Raw genomic sequence first — 22,923 nt, 5'->3', positions numbered from 1 at the left:
TGTATGAAGCTAGGATTTGTGCAATATTTCATTTTCAATAGATTAACATCATATATGAACAACTCAGCACTTACATAAAAGGCCTGTGGCTTTGCTAAGATTTCACATAACATGTAGAAGTCACAGCATTTTTTAAATGTGAACACTTAAATGAAGTATTGCATGCCTCTGTTATGCCTGAACGTTAAGGATGTTAACTATTTATCCCAAAGCAGATCAGACAAACTAGAGACAGAAGGAGAAAGGCTCAGAAAAGGCAGAGTTTCAGTGAAGTGGAACAAAACGAAAAAGAATTGACATAATTTAATTTTAAAAGCAGTATCCATCAAAATGTTGCTACTGTTTACATGAATGTGCCTGGCATAGGAATTTTATGTACACATATCAGAATACTATGTGAGGCAAAAAAAAAAAAACTGTGTGGGGAAACAAAACGTGACATAGAAATCTGGTCTTGTTTGATAAGCCCAGCATGCTCAAACAGAAAATAAAATTAGAGCAGGCTGAAACATCTAGGAGATAGTGCTCATCACTGCCTCCAAACAGCATGTATTGGACATCATTCAAGATGGAAACGTGTGACTTTAGAGATGAACATAATCAGACGTAATATATATTTTTCATACTGATAAAACTAGGCATTTAAAATAAAGTGATAATGTTTAAAGCAAAGCTATTAAAATATTGTTATCACAAGCAAAAAGAAACCAAACAAATCACTGAAAACTGGTGAAAATCTTATTATGTGTGGTGGCGAAATAACAAAAGGACTTTTCTGAAAGCTTTCCTAAGGAACATTTGAAGTATCTGGAATTCAGGGAAGACCAGAGTAAAACTATGAAGACGTGTAAAAGAGGACGAGATCATTTTTAGTGTCAAAAACACGTGTAGGTATAACAGCCTATCCATTCAATTTATCTGAGTGAGAAGCTTCTGAATTCAGAATCTGTCCCAAATTTAATTAGCAGTTTTCAACATAACAGAAAAAAGAGCATCGGAGAAAAACAAAAGAATTAAGCTTTGGTAGCTGATGCAACTACAATCTATGGACAACTTCTTCATATGTGCTCATCCTGGTAGTGTTATTTGTTACTGCATTTATACACAAAGTATTATGAACATTAAAATCAGCCTTCAACTTGGAAGTTTTGTCACGGGAAGACATTTCCATAGGGAAAAACGGGTTAAATGAGCGAGTAAAGAGAGCTGCACACACTGTCAAGAACAGCATTGACCAATTACCACTTACAAGAGCAGTGTCAGCTTGACACATTTTTATCTCTTGTTTAGCATGGATCAACGTACAGAGCCGCATGTCACAAGATTCCACAGCATAATTGAGCATTTAAGCTTGTCTTTTCTCCCTGGGAGCTTTGACAGAGCTATAGCTACTTTGTTCGCAGCTGCTCAAACTATTTCACATCCTTTGAAAATCTCAAAAGAAAAGACAAAGCCGCACGCACATTCGAATGCTCCATATTTTGCTGGCCGTAGAAAAGAAGAAAAAAAAAAGCAACGTTTGTCTTAATTCCAAATGATCCAGTACTGTGGTACACAGAGAGGGATTTTAAATCTGCCTCTAGTCCCAGCAGCAAAATCCTTGTGAAGCAGTGAGCAAATAGGATAGGATAGGAGAAGGAGACAGGACTGACCTGGCTATCTTGTCACTGCAGGACATGGTTAGCAGCCTCTCGCCCTGAAGCACTCCATCCCAGGTCTGGATGGTGTTGCTGGTCCTCACCGGGATAGTTCCCTCCCCGGACTCAATCTTCGTCCTCAGCTGCCCTCGTGCTTTCCTGTTAGGGTGCCTGTCACCTTGATCTAGAAACAGCATTAAAATAATTAATCCTGATACCTTCATAGAACACACACTCCACAAAAGAAACAAGCAATTGTAGCTGTCATGTAAAATTGTAAAGAAAGCACAAAAATCAAATGCTTTCAGCTTAGTAACAGAAAAATGCAGGGGTGCTGAATGTCTCTCTTTAGCTATCTATAGCTAAATAAGACAATATTATATAATATATAATCTATATTAAAATAACTGATATTTGCTTAATGATATTGATCATTAGTAGAGATGTGTCCTTACGAGGGAATTGATAAACTATAAATGTTGTTAGAAGAAACAAATAACTGAATTTGGGATCCCCAGTCCTATCTTGCCAATATATTTGGTACGAATTTGTCCTACCAATAAACAAACGTACTGAAAATACCACAGTATTAATACTTAATAAAAATGCATCATGTAGTCTATACTTATCCTTAAAGAGACAAGGTCATATGATGTCAAGTTCTTTTCACTGCAATGATTTTTTTAGGCTAAGTGAATTTCACTATGCAAATCATAAATAGTTCCCATTACAAAAAGAATAAAAATTGCACTGTCTAGTTGCTAAATTTAATTATTTCTACACCTTGGCAGCATTCGGTCATTTTACTTTCATCTTTGAGGGCTCTCAAGCAAATCTTGTGCAAAGCCATATATTCAGACAATATGAACTGCTTAAATTAATGTCATATTAACATTGTTGCTTAAAAAGATTTGATGGATCTCTTGCCTTTTTTGTTTCCTACATAAAAGCGTGTTCTACAATTCGGTGTAAGAATCGATTAAGTAAGTTATAGAATAGCAGCATATAGCACTTTTGTTTCATCCTTTAAATATCTAGTTTTTTCACACCAGAAAAATGCTCCACAGCCAAAACATCGTTTCTCTTTTTTTTCCTCCTTTGATCATGGAATAAACCGTTACCTGTTCCTTTGTAGTTTTCACATAGTTTTCATCAAGAATGGGGTCAGAAGGCTCATCAACAAGAATGGCAAGCATGCATTATAGACATAACTTGAGTAATGAGATGTTTTCGATTTACTGTATGTTAGCTTTCTATACACTAATATTTCATGATAGTGATTTAGTACGAAAAAAGCTTCTTCTCGTGAAGAATTAAAGACTGAAATAACTGCAATATAAGAGTACAAGGCAAGGTAATTCAAACTTGACATGTTTAGTGAGGAATTAGTGGTAGTAGGAAGAAGAACAATTAATAAGGTGATTGTACCATTTTTTAACCATACGTGCTCTGACTTCTAGAAGGGCAGTTTCAATTAACTTTTTTTTTTCTAGCACATAGCATACAAATATATTATATGATAACTGGACATAAATATAATTGGATATATTTAATTCACTACAAAAACACATCACCTTCCAGGTGAAGAGGTAGATAAAAGATTAATATTTTTTTTACTTATACAGTAGGAGACTTAAGGATGCATACAGTGCAAGGTGAGATGACAATAAAGTAAGATTATTTTTTCAGTGAGACTAAAAGAAAACTCAGGAACTGGAACTCGTACCCTCCACTCCAGCTTCATGAGGGGAGAAAATCCTTGCATCGCCGCATGGTGAAGTGCTGATATAAAGGTGGAACTGCACATTCTCTTTCAGTTTGTAGCCATTCTTCTCACACCTGACGAATATTGATTTCTGGTGCTCCTCTTTGTTGCTGCTTAGGTACAGAAGAGAAGGGCTGAGAACATGCAGAGTGACATGGAGGGGATGTGGTGCCCAAACCAGATTGGGTCTTTAAACACTGCAGTGCCCCAAGTGAAGCCTGGTCACTGAAAGCAATATATTATCAGAGCGACTTCAATCTCTACAATGTTGCCTCAATTTAAACATAAAAAACAGATCTAATATTATACTGAGCATCAAAAGAAACCCCTTGTACAGTAACTACAACAAATTCACAAAGTTATTATTAGGAAAATGTCAATATTAATTCTGTAACATGAGCACTGACAATTTATTGAGCAGCCATGCCACCAGTAAACTACTTACACTCAATTCATACCATGTAATCAAAATGTAAAAAGGGTGTTAACTGTGGAATTCACAGGCTAATTCCCTCTGTATAGTCACCTTTGGAAGCAATAACTGTACATCTAAGCGTGTTTGGCATCAAGTGGCAGTTGCTGTCTTGTGGGAAGCTATCCCATTCATCATGTAGTTTTGGAAGCTCAAGCACAGCATCCTGCAAATGTTTAATGGGGCCCAGATTTGATGAGTAGGGCCCTCCATCAACACCACTGTCACAGTCACAGGCAGCACAAGGGCATGCGTTGTCCTCCCAGAAACAATATATCAGAATGAGCAGGCAAGAACTGTCCCAGGACTGGATCAATGAAATGCCATGAAACCAGCTGCATCAAAACTAGTGGGATTCTGTAGTGACATGGCACTCCAGAACAGACTATTTCAACACAATGTCATGACTCTTGCTCTATCATCAATCGACTGTATTTAGCTGTAATGCCTTCCCAAGTCAGAAATGCCTGCCACAACCCAGATGCCGAGCAACAGTGTGCTCACTAAATCTAGTCTCTAACATCCTAACGGCACAAATGCATTAATCTCTTGATAAGCATGTCATAGCGACCTCTTTTTTTTGCATGTTACTTTCTTGATTTTCACCAGGTTTGACATTTAACAGGTTAGATTTTTTCATCTCCTGTGCCCAATCAACTTTCTCATTAAGCTTATGCAACAGTCAATGTTTCACAGTCAATAATGAATGATCAAATAATCTATAACAATTAAATCAATATTGAAAAGGCATATATGTTATCAATGTAAATGTATCAATAGAGGAATAAGTTTCTTTTGATGCTTAGTATATGTATATAATGATTATGTATACAGCAATTATTAATAACACAGGTATTATTAATAGCATAGATTAAGAGCATAGTCATGGGTGAGCACATCCCATCACAATAATGTCAGAGTTGCCTAAGATTTTACAAACAGCTACACTGCCGTTACAATATCATGTAACCACATCCAAAACGATGCCCTCCTAGGCAGTCTATAAAGCCCCCTCAGAGCTCCTGACTGCTCATGTCAAAAGCCAAGGAAAAATAAATCTATTTGACTATTTCCATTTCTACATCATTTTCTCAAAACCTGTGAACCGCTCTTTATTTGAATTCCATTTGTGACCAGCTCATAGAATCGAGGAGCCGTACTAATAAATCTTACTGCCTGTCTGGAGTTCGAGCTAATTAATCTGAAGACCTTGCTTTTGGGAAGAGCACATTCAAAGACTGCAAAACTCAAATGTTATTTTCTACAATCAAGAATAAATACAATGTTCTAAAGGGTATCATTTTGACAAAACGTCTAGGTTGATACTTTTTAAAAATAGGTGGCTGATACAATAAAATCTGATTCACACATTTGATCTAGAAACAAAAAAAACTACTTGTACTTTAAATGTCCGTTGTTAAACTATTAAAACTGTTTCAACTCACCTCAGAAAGTATTCAAGCTGGGTGTAGAAGTACCTGATGAGGGATCTTCTGGCAACAATTTCAGCATGGCAGTCATTGAGAGCTAAGCCACGGTCACTCATATACTCCCCGTTTATACATTTGGTCCCTGTGGAAACGCAAATCACCTGGGCATCCTTTACATCAGTGCCTAAGCCAGATGAGAAAAACAACATTAGCATTAAGCAATCCTACAAGCGAAGCATTTTCTGGGTCTATTTCCCTCTCTCTCAAAGTATCCTCTGTAACTTATTAAAACCAAAATTGTTTAATTTTAACAGTAAAATTTTATACACAAGAAAAAGGCTTTTCAGGCTATTATTTTATATAAAGGCATTAATAATCATTTGAGTTTTCTTTATAACCTAGATAACCATTTTTGTAACAGTCATTATGCATAAACAGTCAATAGTTTTGCATAAAGATCTTAGTGCACTTTACATGTACCTGCAAGAACACACACTGAAAATGCAGCAATTTACAGCTCTCGTCTTAGAGAAAATAAAGTGTACCTGTTGTCATGACAACCCCTGCCAAGACTTTCCTGCGCGCATGAGGAGATGTGAAATTGTCGGTCAGCTCACTGAACTTATCCACCACAAGTCGGGAAACGGCATCTGCTAGAACCTAAAAGATGACACAACCACATTTAAGGTTTTGTCTCTGGTGTCTAGGAATAGTTCTTTCATTACTCCTTTATATACAGTACTGTACATCTAAGAGCAAGAGCATGCAGAAACAAAACCTTTTGTTTCTGGTACTTAAACTGTTCGTTATAATGCTGCATTCAAAGCAGAAGTGCTCCCTCCCAAAATGTACTTGTTCAAACCAACATTAACTTGTTTACTTTCTTAGAAACCTTTGAATAGGACAGATGGAAAATTGACTACACTAAGAAACTGTGATAACTTCCCATATAACCACCAGGAAACACAGTGATTAGAAGTGCACTCATTACTACATTTAACAAAATGAATACTTGTAACCATCGCAACACTAATACCCCACTACCCAACAACATTTTTCAGCATGGAACTTAACAGTGAAATTCAGCTCTAATGTTAGTACACTGGCTGAAATTTAAATAAATGAATACAGTACAACATCCATTTTGCCCCCATAATCTTCCTATATCTCACAAAGAAATGCCCTCAGCACTTTTCTCAAATATATCACAACTGCTTTATTTCTTTTCAAGAATAATATTGCCTTTTCAGTTTCTCTTAACTGTTATGGACCTCAAGACATCAACACCCAGAACGATTAAAAACAGCTTCTGTAGTAAGTGTTATGGCTGACTCACCACAAATACGGCATTATTGTTTCCAAGTGCTTTGAAGTCTTGGATTTCTCAAGCTGGATGCAACTACAAGAGCTCATCTTAATTAGCCTTTGGTGGGTGGGAGAACAACCACAATGAGGTATTTAGCTCTAGCAATAAAAATGCAAACTATTCCATCATCACTATTTCTATTCTGTTTTCTAATTAATCTGCCTGAACAGAGGGCACCTTTGTGTACAGTTGAAGGTAAATTAAATAAATATTTAAGCAGGGAGAATGAATTACTCAATTAGGCAAGTGCAGGCTGTGTCAAAAACAGCCGCATGGTAAATTAAACAAGCTATGATGTAAAAAACAGGAGCAGGCTAATTCATAAAACTGGAGTGAGATCTTTTGACTGACTGTTATGTTGCTAATCACCCAATCACTTCATACATCTGAAACATCCTTGTCTTTTCACAAAGGCAGAATGTAAAATCACTTCTGAAATGACATATCCAGTGTGGGTTTATCCTAAACTGTTTGCTCATGCTGTTTGGTAGCAGATACAAATTAATGATGCCACATGAAAGTATCACAGATCGGCAAATGAAAGTGGAAGATGCTTCAGAACAGTTTATGCATGTACAGTATTCTCAAAAGAGCTGCAGAATATCAAACACAGAGGAAAGAAGGCTTGACTTCATTGCCAACATTTCTGCCGCCATACTGTATCTTGCAGATTTAATACACATTTTAACTTAACTTAATTAACAGCATAGCATCACCATGAAAGATAGGATCCTGAAATTCAATTAAGCCAAAAAAAGTGAGAAGGTGTTGCAAAGCTTAGACCAGTGTTTTGTTTTCTGCAATAATATCCATAGAGACATTTATTGAGCTGCATTTACTGTATTTGACAGGCACAACAAAGTTCTACCAATCATTTTTTAATTTCAATTAAAAAGCACACATTAAGAATCCCCTAAGAAATGAAAGACTTTAGTAAAGCCAGACTGAATCCCATCATCAGTTACAGAATGTTTTTGAAACATTGCGACTAAAAATATCTTATACTAACAAACGACAGACTAAATCTTAACATACTGTATATAATCATTTCAGAATTTCAGCCAAAATATTTTATCAGGCTGCTTTCCAGTGTTGTATTGAAGTATGTATAGACTCTGGTTTAACAACAAGATATCTTCCAACTTTTTTATTTTCCTGTTCTATGGAATTGCTTATCAGGTAAGCCTCTCTCCATCAGTATTACATTCAAGAAGCCACTTTTGTGCACTGCACCTTTTCCCCATTCTGTGAAAATATCTACGAATAGCGAAGTTTGTAGGCTGAGGCAAATGCAATAAAGAACCGAGGCGTTCTGTCCTTGACACCTTGGCACTAAATTTTCACTTCAATCTTTCTTTCAAAGACAGGCATTTCATAAGAGAACAGACAGAATGCTCCATTTTGTACTTGATTCACCACACAGATACCACTTGCCAAGGTCTGAACACTCAGTAAAAACTCTAAAAATACCACAAAGAGTCAATCAAATATAACAAGCATATAAGAGTTCAGAGAAACTACAATTTTTAAAACTTGCAACAGGATATTAAACCAAGAAAATGAAGAGTAATTTTACAAGCCCTCATAATATTTCTCATTCTGGCAGACTGCTTCTGGCAGAGCAATTTTAAAGTAATGTATGAAAATGTGTCCTGTCAATACTTTATTCCTTAATCTTTTTAAAATTGATAGCTGTTAAAGATGTTTATTAAAAGAGGATATATTTAGAAATTTATTCTGAAATACTGATGACTTCTCTGGCCACAGTTTGATTTGGAATAACACATTTGTTTCTCAACTAAAAGCATTTTCAAAGGAAAAAGTTCATTCTTTGAGCAGCCTTGTAGATAAACACATACTGTATTTTAACCAGACCTAATATCGAGAGAGTTTCAGAAAAGATACAAAAGGCAGAGACCTTGACACAGACCGGCTGAGTGCAGCCAGCCTGGCAGGATTTACCTCTTCTCTTACCTGGGGCAAGTGAAGCTGCAGGCCTTCTCTGGGGATGGGCTGTCGGGAGGGTGTCTGATCAAGCTGCATGTTGAACAAGCTGGAGAGGGCAGCCTGGGCAGCACGGGCCTTGGCCAGCTTCTTGTTCCGCCCAGAACCTTCAAACGTCTGCCCATCTACTGTCACTGACATGACAAAGTTCTTGGCATGGCTCTCCCCACTTTCCGACACAAAGTCATACTTCAGGCCAGGGCGCAGCTCGTTCAGGATCATAACGGGGTTCTTCCCGCTGGAGGAGGAGGTGTACGTGGTGGGGGCGGGCAGTGGGGACTGACTCAGGCTGTTGGCTCCCCCTGAGGAAGGGAGGGGGTATTCTCCCAAAGAACTGAAAGAGCCATTCCCGTTAGAGCCCAAGTAACAGGACTCCTCCGGCTGCGAAGGTGTCTCGAACCCGTTAAAGAGCATATCGGGAAAGTCAGCCTGGTCAGAGGTGAAATCAGTGTTGACTGTCAGGGTACGACCCATGGCCATGTGAGCTTCCGAAGCATTGGGAAATTGCACAAATGATCTCAGAGCTTTCTCAGCTGCGTTGAGCTTAGCCTTCTTTTTAGTGGGCCCAGAGCCCTCAAACAGCTGCCCGTTAACTTCTACGGTCATGACAAACACGGGCGCGTGGACTGGCCCAGTCTGTGAAAGCAGCTTGTACTGAAGTCCCGGCTTGATTTCATTGAGCTGCATAAGAGCATTTTTGGGCAGAACAGGCCCTGGCGTTTTCTTTCGCTTCTTAGGACGGAACTTGGAATGCGCATGGCCATTATTGCCTTCCTCCAGAGGGCGCTTCCTGCTGCTACCTCCTCCGTTGGGGAGCTGGGCCGCCTCACCAGCGGCCTCCTTGGAGGAGACGTTGTCCAGGTTGCGGTTTTCCTTTACGTCGGTGCTGCACGAACCTGCGGTGCCCAGAAAGAGTAACTTACAACGCCTTCGTTGCAGGATCTTGTAAATGTAAAATTTATAGATTCCTTTATCTCTCTTTGTAACTGAACAAGTGATGTGTGTTCCTTTTTTGTGAGGAGGAAGGGGTATTTATGGAAACTGGAATGCATGTTTTATTTAGAAAAAGTGGAAACAAATATAAAACAAATAACTATCATGAATCAAATGACATCCTACTTCCTAAAAACAATGAAAATAATATGTATAATAATAATAATATCTAATGAACATTCCAATGTACAATTTTATATTATAAAGATAATCTAATGACAATATTCCAGTCAATAACAGAATTCTACCTTTAGGCAGGGTGGGAATAAATTTGACTTTATAGCTGTGATAAACAGAAAATATATGACTATATTCGAAATATTGTAACCGTTATTTGAGGGATATGAATGAATTCCCTAAATTCCAAAAGAAAAAGGAGATATTTTTTCCATGAAGAAGTAGGGAGACTCAGTATAAAAACCTAAGAATAACTTGCTCTGTAGTTAGGCCTTTTTACATCATTCCACATATTTCTTAGCTGATCTTAACATACAAGCCTTACGAAGGCTAAAATACATTTGACAACTAAAAACTGCATTGACAACAAAAATATAACAAAATTTTACACTGGAAAGTGTTGTTAAGTTTGTTGTTAATTATCAAAGATGTTTTCAGACATCTGCTCCAGTTATTTATGCTCTAAGTGAAATGCTGGAGACAGGAAGAGTCCTTCAAAACATTAGGTGTGAAAAAATCATTCGGAAATAGGGGAAAAATCAACATGGTTACGACAAATAGGCTCACAGACAGAAAGGAGGCTGAAGGAACAATCTTAATTTTATGCACGTACTTGTGTGGAAGTCAACAACAGTAAATTTAAGAAAAATAGAAACTGCCCAAGTATTTTATTTCACTTCATGAAGAGGGAAATAATATTAATATTGCTTCTTCCACCTAATTTTGCAGAAAAAATATTTCTTTTTTTATCATTGGCAATTTGAGTTTGTATTACAGAATTAAAATGTTAATTCCACCCGAGAAAAGTTAAACTGCTGAAGGTATGTGAAGTTGCACAATAATCCATTGAGCAAAATGTGTACATGGCTGGAAGTGTTTTTTTTTTAAATAAGTGATTTAAATGTTAAAACAAAATAAACCTTTTTAGAGGTTCTGATTAAAGAACACACATCACCATATCCTGTTCACAAAGCCGATGGAACTTTGACTAAATTTTCATTTATAACATCCTCCAGCAAAAGCTCGATAGGTTACTCCTTTCGGCGCTCGGGAAGAGAGAAGACTCGTGTGAAAATGCCAGAGTGGGAATTCATGGAGGGAAGGGCAGCACTTTTGAAACGATACAGGGAGCCAGACATGAGAGAGCAGGCAGGACAGAAGATCCCATTGAAGCAGGAGAGTAGCAAGAGGAGAGAGAAAAGGGGAAAAAAAAGGACGCATTCCACGCAAAAAAGTAACAATCTGCCTGTGATACTGGACACTGAGGCTATAGCCTCGAGGCATCACTTTAAGTTTCTCCTTAGTGACCTAATAACTTCCCATTTAGCCACCACAAAATAAAAAAAGCAAACACAATAAAAAATAATATTTCATTTGCCTGTAACAATTGAGATTACAACAAAAAACTCCAGGTACTGATAATAAATTTATCAGAAGCAGAAGAAAGGCAGCATGGGGAATATTACAACAATCTTTAAAGCACTTTAGTGCATCATAATGTACTCAAAAGTGGCTTGCCTCGTTTAAAATTCTAATTACAATGCATTATGGATTATACTGTAGAAGCAACGGTATAAAATTTAAACATTCCAAAATGGAATAATCCAAAGTAACTTTTCAGCAAGAGGCAGCAAACGTGCTACACACAAAATCTGAGCTCCAACCTTTATCAGTAGCTTAATGAAGAATTCAACTCCTTAAATGCATTACCAGGAAACAGAGGGCAAGAACAGGTGTGAATCAGATTAATAAAAATTAATAATAAATAATAAGTTCATAGAAGAGAGCAAGAAATGAATAATTTGAGTAACTGCCATGAGGAAGGAGGAGTTAAAGGAGTTCTATGTGTTTGTGCGATCTCCTGCTGTTGTTCAAGGCCTGTAGAATGAAGGAGGCTGTGGGAAATTGATGAGATGGTCTTTCAGTTTGTAGTGGAAGGTTTGAACATACACATGGGACAAACAAAACCTCTGCCAGAGTGTGTTCAGCAGGAAACGAAGAAGGAAAATGTCAAAGACAACCTCAAACGCAAAGAATAAAGCACTTCATGAAGGCAATTCAGTTACTTGTGAAGGGGTTAGGGGGTTAGTCTTAGGGAAAGAAACCAGAAAAACGTAAAATCAGGATCAAACTATAAAGGTGGAGCATGGATCAACACAACTCGGAACTGAAGATACCAAGCGAAAACCGACTCTTGCAAGCACTTAAAAAGGAAATATATGCAATAAAGGAAGTACAGTCAAAGCACACAAATCATATGAGCAGATTAAAATGCTTGGCACTACCTTGGCATTTATTGAGAAGGGATAGCAAGAATGCAAAAATAGCCCTCAACTCCAAAATTATTTTCCAGTGAATATTTAAATCAATTACAAAACAAAAAACATAAATTACCTTTTATGTTTTCTTTTTCACAGTCTAATGTTCATGTTTTCCAGACACATGTTATACGTAATTACATTTTACATTACACTTCTTTATATGGCTGCAATAGTACTCCAGTTTTTGCATAAACAAGCCTGCTGGTTATGATTTGCAACAGAAACCCACACATCTCCAACTCAGGATACCAGTATAAGTTAGTTACAATGATAAAGAGACTGAAAGCTATTGATGGTTTCAGAATACAATAGCCTGAGAGATATGGAAGTATCAAATGTGAGCCTCCAAAATGTGTTACAGATCAAATACAAATGCAAACAAAGAGCTTGCCCTGGGGAAAAAATAAGAGAAAGAAAGAACAATATTAAAGAAAACAGTCTTTGAGATCGCCTGTAGGAAAAAAAAAATAGTAAATGAAGTATTAACCAAATATCTAATAAAAACCCCATCAACCAATTAGACCTTGAACAACCTTGACATTTAAACAAGTCATTTACCAACCTCCCAAAACAGAAACAATCCAAAACCTTTGCATGTCTGTTTCTGCTGGCTTAAAGAGAATAGCAAAGGATTATCAATGTCCTAACAAATATAATATGTGTAAACTGTGTAATGGGATAGATTTGATCTTGCTGTGAGCAGCTGATGCCTGTGCTGAAAGCTGAAATTGCAATCTGTTCCAAGTCTGACAGCATTTCAGCATGTCAACTCAATGTCTGTGAAAAAGTTTATTCTAGTAATTGGGCCACACAATGCCAACCAGTTCCGTTATTACAAACCTATTTCAAATAATGAAAAACTGAAGTATCCTGCTCAGGGATATGTTTTTGTCAAATCAAAGGGTGGAATTAAAGAAATCTCATGTTATTCAAGCCCATAAAATTAGACTAATTTTAATAAATATCTTTCCACCTAACTCAGTATCTAAAATACAGTAGTTTAAGTATGACACCCGAAGAAGGCTCCACAGCCGAAACATCGTGTTTTCTGTTTTCTTCTGTTTTCAGCACGGAATAAACCTATTAACCTATATAACCTATCCTTTGCAGCCTACGCATGCTGACGCACCTGCCCACCTGAACTACAGTACTAGTTTACGTATGTTTGCCACACTTTTTGCTATATTAGCAAAAAGGTTTTTGTTACTTTAGAGAATTTGAACGAGATATTTAACAATCATCATCCTTTGCCTGCCTCAGATTTTCAGCATCATTAAAAGTAATGATTTCCTTTTAAAACAAGGAACCGGGCTCAGAAAACTAAAATTCTTCAGGCAATCAGGATCAAGAAGCCCACAAATTTCTACTGAGGTACACAGGATGTGCCTTGGGGTATTATTGAGATACATTTTTCACATAGTACAGTACAGTTTGATAAGCCACTTCAAATTCATGTTTTTTTTTTCTTACCTGAGGTAGGACATGTTTGAGCTAAAAAAACTATCATCTTATGGATCCAGTTCATACTGTATACCACATTCCCTTAAGAAAGCATACGATTTCAGGCATCCTGTGAACCCAAGTTCACTGATCTCCAAATTGGGGCTGACAAAATGATTTTTCTGGATATAGTGGGAATATCCAGAATATATTCAGAATATATATATATATCCAGAATATATATATATGAATAGATCATTATATGATCTATTATAATGATCATATAAATTATAATCTGATCTACCCATCCAGCTGGGGAACTAATCCAAATGCCCGGCATTTTGTGTACAACTGCTTGCCTAAATGCGTCAATATCTAAACAGTACTAAGACAGATTATTCCTACTGCCCTGAAATTAAGTTTCATACAATCCATTTAATGCTGCTATGGAATATTCGGTTAGCAATCACAGACACATGGAAGCAGTCCAGGGCTGCTATCTGAATGTACACTACTGTGTCCACATATTTACATGTGCTTCTGAAATGGCAAAGAGTCACAAAACTCTTATCCCCAGCAAACATTGGAAGAATGATTCTATGCAGAAGATTCGAGCAGTTTTTGTAAAAAAAGATTTTCCTAAACATGACCAGTGGCACAAAAGGCTTCTGAATTCACAAGTCTCTTTCTTCTTAAGATAGAATGCTTCTGTGCTTTCAGTTGTGAATTTGAAGACTTTCAATTAGGAATTAGAGAAAATAAACCAGACAAGAGAAATGTGCAACCATGTCAGATTGTGCTGGTGGATAAAAAGAAAACCAGGTTGACACTGTGCCAGCTCCAGTCCCAAATTTTCTAAGCGAGATTAAGCCAGAGACTGTGACACAGTGCTTAGTAAGAAGAACTGTGAAGGTAAATCTGATAATGCATGTCACAGTGTCTTAAAAGATTTTCTGAACATTGCATTGTGGTTTGAGCTTTATTTGAGTCTACACGGATGGTTTCTGCAAGCATTGCAGTATTTCTTCTTAAGCCCCTGCAATAAGACAGTGGTAATGAAAGACAGTTTTGCCTTGACTAAATTCTAAGAGATATCTCAAAGTGAGGACACAGTCCAGTCTGGAAAAGGTCATATGCTAGAATATTTTAAGTACTGGAAGGCATCTGGAAATTTTCAAGTCTCCTTAACTGTACCAACAACCACTATTATGATGCATAGTTTCAGAACTTACTGTATATTCTGAATATGTGTGATGTTATTTCCCTACAGTATATATCATGGCTTTATCAGATGCCATTTATTTGTGGTCACAGCTGTAATTTGTTCAATATTATCGATTCATCCTCAGAACACCAACTGAAAAATATTATTACAGTTTAAAAATTCTCAGATGTTAGTAGCATCTGAAGTTCCTTTCTCCACACTATAACCTTTTCATCACTTTGGTAAAGGTTTATCATTGTCTCATTTGTCCGTGACAACTTTTCCAAAACTCTTCTGGCTTGTCTTTGTACTGTACTACTGAGCTAACTGTGAAACTCAGTGGACGTAAATGTCACGGCCTGCGCAAGCATGGCCATCTCTGGAACTGGTTCGCTTGTCTTTACTGACAACTCATGAGGCAGGAGCAGGATTCTGACGTATACAGAAACATTGTCATTTTGTAAAATGCTTTCATATTTACTAGGCAGCACGTGAACAATGACATAAAACACTTGCCAATGTAACCAATGCGTTCATCAGACAAAACAGAGGAAGATCTTAGGAGTAGCCAATTCAATCACCAGATTTAAATTAAATTAAGGATGTATTTCACATGTTGATGAATAAATTGAAGTTAGAACATCCAAAGGAATATGCAAGAACTCAATTAAGCCGCAGCAATGGTTTGGCAAAGCTTCTCAAATTATTACTGCTTCCAAATACTGCAGTTTGACCAATACTTTGAGTCACATGAAATCACTGGGTGAAACACAAATATGCATTTGTTCTAATATAATCAAATGTATGTATGCATGCAATTACCCCCAATATAAAACATATTATGCTGTACGTATCATTCATATTAACGTCATAATCACAAATATAAATTGACTGTAAGGGCACTTTTTAAGGGCCCTGTGTATTGGAAAAAAAATCTCACTTTTCACTAAATAAATTCTGAGGAAAAATAATTTCTTTTAGTCCTATTCCTACTTGGTTCAAATCAGATCTACATGTTTTATTAGCAACAGTAATTTTTAATTATTTCTTTGCTCACAAACCATTAGACTTGCTGAATATAACAACGTTGGGAATGTGATTGTATTCATTTTCAAATGAATTTCAGTCTATTACAGCACAAAATACTTCAGGTGTCTGTAAAAAGACCTTGTTTTGCATTAAAATCACAACATTTTTGATGCTGAAAAGCTCATGAAGCACATTCCAAAGCGTCTATTGAAAGTCATAATACAAAATAAGATATGAAAATCTGTTTGAAAATCTGCACATGACAAAATCTCTTTCTGTACCAAACTGATTAGGAAAAGGGGGTGGTAAGGACACTATAGTCACATTTTCTATTCCCAGGCCTGCAAGAATTCCCTCAAGAAGTGCCTGCTGGCTGCACATGCACTGTAGTGGTCATCAGAATGTACTCAGGATCAGCAGGACTTGGGCTGAATAGAGAGCACTTTTTTTTACTTTGGGCAACAGGTCAGCAATCTACTACTCACAGTGCAGTGTGGGTAGATATGCTGTGCTGAAAACTCTTCAAATGAAGGATTAAACCACTGCCTGTTCCCCTCTGTTAATAACAAATACCTTATGGCTCTTCCTAAAAATCAATTACAGATCCTAAGATGCAAAGGAGCTCTTCAGTAGCTTTTGTGGCGAAATGTACCGATGTCAAACTCAATTGTAATAAATCTTAGAAGTATCGAGACAGGCTCTAAAAAAACAACAGATGAGCTTTTGTTATGTTTATAATGCCTTTTGGTATATAATGTGAGGTCTTGGATAAACTTACTGGATAAAAAATTGAAACATATTCGCTATAGTAAATTAAAAAGTGTTTTTTTGTAAGTCTGCTCTCTTAAAATCTTTTGCACATTTTAAGCAGTTAAACATACTGCAGGCGAGGAAACTGCCTTCACTGCATAATCACTATAATCTCTAGTAGACAACCACACCCCACAACCTCTCCATAATCCTCACAATGCTTTCCAGAGATAGTCAGGCAGCACCTAGAATGGCATAAGAACATACTGTATAAGAAAATAAGAAAGGTTACCAACAAGATTAAGCCATTTTTATCTTTTCAAAGCTCGATGGGTTGCCCGTACACAATTGATCCGGGGATCTCATGCTGCCATGTTGTTGCAGTCCGAGTGGGAATCTGGCCTCAGACTTTGCCTCACAATCTTTTGTGTAAAAAGGGTTTTGACTCCAGTTCCTGGAGCTGTCAATGGAAGACTGAAGTCTATTTGCACTAAGCATTATGAGTTTCTATGAGAGTCCTACCCCTTTCTGCATCTAATAACATTGTACGTCTACCACTATGTATTTATGTTTATTAGCCTGTACATCTGCTTGATTCCAATCAAAGTTTTTCAAAGCAAGAAAATTAAAGACTTGGGGACTGTAAAGCTTCATGCTAAGAGTTTGAGATTTTTCAATAAAACACTCTAATTCTGTTGGATTCTAGGAAAGAAAAGCTCTTAACTACCGACCCTGTATTACAAAGGTCCACTTCCTGAAAAGGAAATACAGAAAAAATAACTCACTCATATTTTCTTCCTCATCTACATCCATGGCAAAGTATTTCTGCTGACTTCTGGCCTGACGTACAGAGGCTCTTTCTGCAAATAAAAAAAACAACATTTAGGCACACACTTAAAGGATGTAGTAAACATTTTTGAATTAAGTCTGAGAAAAAGTGTACATTCAACAGGTAAAGTGTAAACCATGGTGTATGGAGGATGACAACAGGCCATAATAGCACTACCATTGCAATGTTAATATACTATACCATATGAATCTTGATTTTTAAGAATGCTGCAAAAAATGTTATCGACACTACAACAAGCTCCAAATCACCAACTTTGATGTTTTATATAAATTATGAAAAGTATATAAATGTCCATCCATCCATTTTCTAACTGCTTATTCCAAGTAAGGCTCATGGTAGTAACAGGCTATGCAGGGCAGACTAGACTTTCCTTTCCCCGCCAACAGCCTCCAGCTCCTCCAGGGGAATTCGTAGGTGCTCTCAGACCAGCTTTATATCATCACTCGATGGCAACTCATGGGTCTGCCCCGTCTCTTTCCTGTGGGCTGTGCCCCATATACCCCCAGGTCATTCAAGGTCGAAAACTTGGGATCGCCTGACACCTCCTGTCTCACCTGCATGGCGTCCACTATACAACAAAGCAGCTCCTACCACATTTGGGTGGAGCTCGAGAAAACTGAAAGGGGTGACCCAGAAAAATCTGCTTCCCACACTGAGGAGGCCTTTGACCACAGAAGAGATGAGTTTGACACAGTACGTTTGACCTGAGGAGTGGTTATTGGGAGATGGAATTTGCACACAAAGACAGGTCCAAGAAAATAATTATCTTATTAGGATGCTACGACACATAGCCTGTGCATCTTCCCAACCCTTTTAAAGCACCTCAAGAAGAGGGTGTCCTCCAGAGTGCCCCTGACAGCTCATATAGCTGCCAGCTCATACAACCTGGATGATCTGTTGATACAAGCAAGCCTTGAAGAACCACTGTGAGCAAGTGGATTGACATACTGAAGAGAGTCAGATGCCCCAAAGTAACTCAGAGAAGCTGCTGAGATCCAGGAAAGAGACCCAGACCTGGGGTTAACCTGATTTGTCTTAAGCAAGGGTGCGCCCCTGATCACACTGAGCAAAGTCAAAGGAGGTAAAAGGGCTAGTGGCTGTGGAACTCCCTGGTGTCCCAGGACAGGTAGCTTGCTTCCCTCTGTGGAGAGTGGTAACTGGTGGTGGTGTGGTCACTCTAAAAGAGCAGTGCCATTCACAGCTCGGTAGGGAATGTGTAATTTGCAGTGGCCAAAACTTGACTCTCTGAGGAGACAGACGCCATTTTTACCACCTAGCCATGATTTCTGCTTAACCTTCAAGATGTGACTGGTGGAGAGGTGTGCTCGAGAACAAGAGCTCCATAGCAACCAGGCCTGGCAAGTTGAGTTGCAGGAGCTCTTGTCAGTGTTTGGGAAAGACCTGCAACAATACCCTGCACTTACAGAGCAACGGATTGGTATGAGGGTTAAATTGCACCAAAGCCACCGTAGCCAGCCAACTTGCCATCCCCAAAGGGTGGAGCAGGCAGTGCAGTGGTTCTGTGGCTAAGGATCTGCGCCTGTGGCTGGAAGGCTGCCAGTTCAAATCCCACGGCTGGCAGAGGAATCCTACTCCGTTGGGCCCCTGAGCAAAGCCCTTAACCCCAACTTCTCCAGGGGTGCCGTATAAACTAGTGCCTGTGTGTCTCATGGAGAGCAAGCTGGGGTTTTGCAAAAAGACAAGTTCCTAATGCAAGAAACTGTATATTGCTAATAAAGTGATCTTAAAGTGCACCATGAGATAGACAAAGATTATCTCCTGCTCGTAGTCCTGAAGGCTTACCACATTGTTGTTCAGGAGTTGTTGGGAAAAACCTCAGTTTTGGCACTGAGCTCCTGACTCCCATCGACTTTGAAATGGCACCAGGGAAAAGCAATCTGAAGTACCCGACTGAGCTTAGAGAACGGTTGGTGGTTACCCAGCGATTCGTGTGTAACTGCAGCAAGGGTGAGGCAGACCACCATTATGATTTGTGGGTTTGAGGGCACGCCTACGACTCAAGCCTGGCCTACATGGGAGCACCATGGGATGGTCATTGTTAAAGTCAATAACAGCTCCGTTGTGAGTAAATAACACCATGAGTACTGACCCTTGTAAACTTGAAAGCTGCAATAAAAACCGTTTAAATGAATGTGCTGCACACAAATCCAGAAAAACAATTAAAAGTATATAAATGGAGATATAGCCTCAAAAGGGAGATAAGTACCATACATACCAAATGAAATATTCTGGCAACAATCTGTCCCTTGATCGTTTACTGTGACTTAGAAATACCTTATCATTTTTGATGATCATTGTAACTATGCTTTCCACATTATGTGTGTTGTGAAACAGATGGCAGTTCACACAGTAAACGATAATAACACCTTTTCTTTCTTTAGCTGGAATCTCCTCAGTGACAACAATAGTGTAACAATACAATGTTCTCCTTTCTCTAACTCCCATGAGTGCTGTTCTGTTTTATTTTTTAAATATGTTTAATTTTAAAGATATTTCTCAAATAAAAGTTACATATATATATATACACAAACATATAGCTCAGGGACACATAAGTTAAATGTGCCAAGAATAAAAAGTTTTAGCTGTTGTTTCTGTAGTGGAACTCAAGTCATGATTTATTCATTTTTAATAATTTGTTTCATTCATTTCCCCTTGTGCAGCAAATTATTTATTACCTTTGGTTGGCTTTTTTAATCTCAGTATTTTGTATAGCTTCTTTCATCCGAATGTTTTATTTTAAAAGTAAAATTTAAAACAACAGCTATAAATTTTACAGTATATGGGCTGCCAAACATTAAAGTCTTGTATATGACTAAAAATAGTAATATACAGTAACTAAAAAATACAGTCTAATATTTTAATTTTTAACTTTTCTGATTGTGCCCCTAAACACACAAATTTGAAATTTTAGCATCGCAGCCTTTAGAATTCAAAACTCCCTACTACGTAATCACTATTTAAATAATCAAATTACACAATGCATCACAGTTAAATTATTTTTATGAACAAATGAATTAGGATAGTACTAGTTTAAATATATGTGTATCTACAAACAGAAGCATAATGATACTGTGTGTTTTAAAGAAAGGTATCAGCAGTGACACTATTCAATATTTCTAAACAAAAAAAACCTTCAGAGAAGAACTAAGGATCTGACATCGGAAAAACCTAAATAAACACATTGACCCAAATAAGTTGTCTGTCTCTAGGGAATATGTCAGCTCTGGTTATCCATTTTTGTTACAGATATTGCCTTTAATTCACGTTAAACACCTTCAAAAAGTATGTTGTGTTCTATGACCTGCTTGCTTGTATAGCAGGTCATTTATTGGCTCTGGTTGTCCTTTTACTGCCTCCACAGCAATAAGCTTGGAAACAGCACGAAGCACAGTTAACATATAGATTTATAATATACTGTTTATAGACTATATGGAAAGACCTTCTATATTATTTTTAGCAGTTTTTAGAAAATGTTTATAGAGATACCTTCAAATCGTCTTTATTGTGGAGGGTGTTTCGCTTATTATATGCTACAGTTACACCGTTATCTACACTCTCATCATTCTTTTCTTTAAAATGATCAAGTATATAATACTTCCATTCTTTATTAAAGTTCTGCTTTCTACTCTAATCTCTAATACTTACTATAGTAGCATACAGTACCTGGCACATTTATGGTAGCTTGACAATACTTGCAGGCAAACACCTCTTTGACTTGAGCCCCCCGCAACTATACCTTGGTCATTATAAGCACCCTTCATCAGCGGTGTATATTTTTAAAATGCTTTATTTTCTTTCAGAATTAGTATTTCAAAATACAAAGTACATGTTACTCTTCTCCCACTCTAAATGCAGTTCGGGAAATCAGGCAAGAACGTCTACAGTTTATTACCATTATCCGTTTACGATCTAAAACAGATTTCAGCCAACATACTGGAAAGCACCTTAATATTACAATACATTCCAAAGCAGCTTTACAAATATAACTATTTTATCTACATATTTGTTACAGATTAATACATTACAATTAAAATACTGTATACATACCTGTGTCTCCCTTACATCGCAACGTGTTGTCTAATACAAAACATTTTTGTTTCTATCCAATGTACTTGATATCCATTTAGGATGCACGCCTCTGCATTAACACAATGTCCAAATACCCAACAGTCCTATTTCTTGGCAGGCATTACTTAGTTCTGGTATGCTCTTTAATTGAGGATAATTACACCAATGCATAATAAAAGGACACAAGCAGTATTATTCTTGGTAACCTATATTTCTTCAGGGGCACATCCTCCCCCTACACACCATTACACGCTGAACTGTACCATGTAACCCAATATATTGTGACACAGATTCACAAAATCAGTGCTTTGGACATAAGGTAAGCAGCACTACCTACTGCACTGAAGCCCTTTAGCCTCTCCCATGAGATTTATTTGAGCAGATTGAGGCCAGGGAGGAAACCATAACACTGTGATTTGAAACAAAACTCAATTTAAGTAACACAAAGGAGTAAAAGTAAACAGACGGACCCCGTGCACTACAATAAAGACTTTTTTTTGTTTCCCAAAGATAAAATAATAAAAAAAACAATGGTATATCATGTGCAGTTCCAGAAATGCACAGTTGACGCTAGCAAAGAAACAATGTTAAACAGTGCAGCACTGTTGTTAATGAAGTGCAGAGGATAATAGGGTTTTAGTTAGGCATGAATATAAGATTGTAAGAAAAATCAGGCTGATCAGGCCAACGAGCTTGTTTGGCTGCTAGTAGCTAATCAATCTGAGTATCTCATCTACGTATTTTCCTAAATTTAGCATCAACAATGTGACTGAGTAGGTCATTCCAAACCTTTTATGTAAAATTGTGCCTACTATTCTCAGTCTGGACACAGTACACTTTCCCATAGTGTACACTTGAGTCCTGTAGTTCATGTTTTACTGTTAATTCTAAAGATGTTCACAGGTACTGTAAATACTATATGTCTGAGGATTCTGAATACTTAAAGGTACTCAGGTACATGGTCTAAAGTAAAAAAATCTAATTGTAACGTATACTTATAAACTAGTTTATCTAGCATGTATTTTCACAACATGCAGGAAACAGTTCATTCTGCAATTTTTGAAAAATACAGCAGATAGCAATCTGCAAATATCAACTTCAACCTCTCACAAAAAGTTCAATCACAATCCATGAAAAAGAGAACAAGCCAGAGAGAGCTGCAGTACAGAACAAAAAACTAAAAGTAAAATTTGAGACGGAAGACAGAACTTACCCAAACAGAACGCCATATTAATAAATGTTTTGAACACGTGCAACAGCGTGAGACAACCCCTTTAAGCAAAGCCCTGTCTTGAAAACTTACTAGATTAAAAAAAAAAGGATGTTGTTAAAAATGTGCATTACTGTGATAACAGGCTGGCAGACCGATGTGTTTAGCTACAATACCCTTGCCACT

The 22,923-nt window shown here is 37.4% G+C and overlaps 1 protein-coding gene across 8 annotated transcripts in view; it reads right to left on the bottom strand.

The window, feature by feature from the left end:
* The window catches only part of adarb1b (adenosine deaminase RNA specific B1b), a 173,429-nt gene that overhangs the window by 15,821 nt on the left and 134,685 nt on the right, over positions 1 to 22,923 (bottom strand). For 7 of the 8 annotated variants that reach the window (XM_015359255.2, XM_015359258.2, XM_015359256.2 and 4 more), the window contains 6 exons: positions 17,374 to 17,448; positions 8,645 to 9,570; positions 5,850 to 5,964; positions 5,320 to 5,488; positions 3,364 to 3,515; positions 1,653 to 1,821 (listed from right to left, as the gene is read on the bottom strand). In XM_015359255.2, coding sequence (XP_015214741.1) covers positions 1,653 to 1,821; positions 3,364 to 3,515; positions 5,320 to 5,488; positions 5,850 to 5,964; positions 8,645 to 9,570; positions 17,374 to 17,448 — 1,606 coding nt within the window. The remainder of the gene's footprint in view (positions 1 to 1,652; positions 1,822 to 3,363; positions 3,516 to 5,319; positions 5,489 to 5,849; positions 5,965 to 8,644; positions 9,571 to 17,373; positions 17,449 to 22,923) is intronic. The other variant, XM_006636631.3, reaches the window with a different exon arrangement.

This window comes from Lepisosteus oculatus, chromosome 12, assembly GCF_040954835.1.
Source record: "Lepisosteus oculatus isolate fLepOcu1 chromosome 12, fLepOcu1.hap2, whole genome shotgun sequence".
In the NCBI taxonomy this organism is placed as follows: Eukaryota; Metazoa; Chordata; class Actinopteri; order Semionotiformes; family Lepisosteidae; genus Lepisosteus; species Lepisosteus oculatus.
The sequence above is the reverse complement of the archived record's forward strand: the minus strand, read 5'-3'. Positions and strand labels throughout refer to the sequence as shown.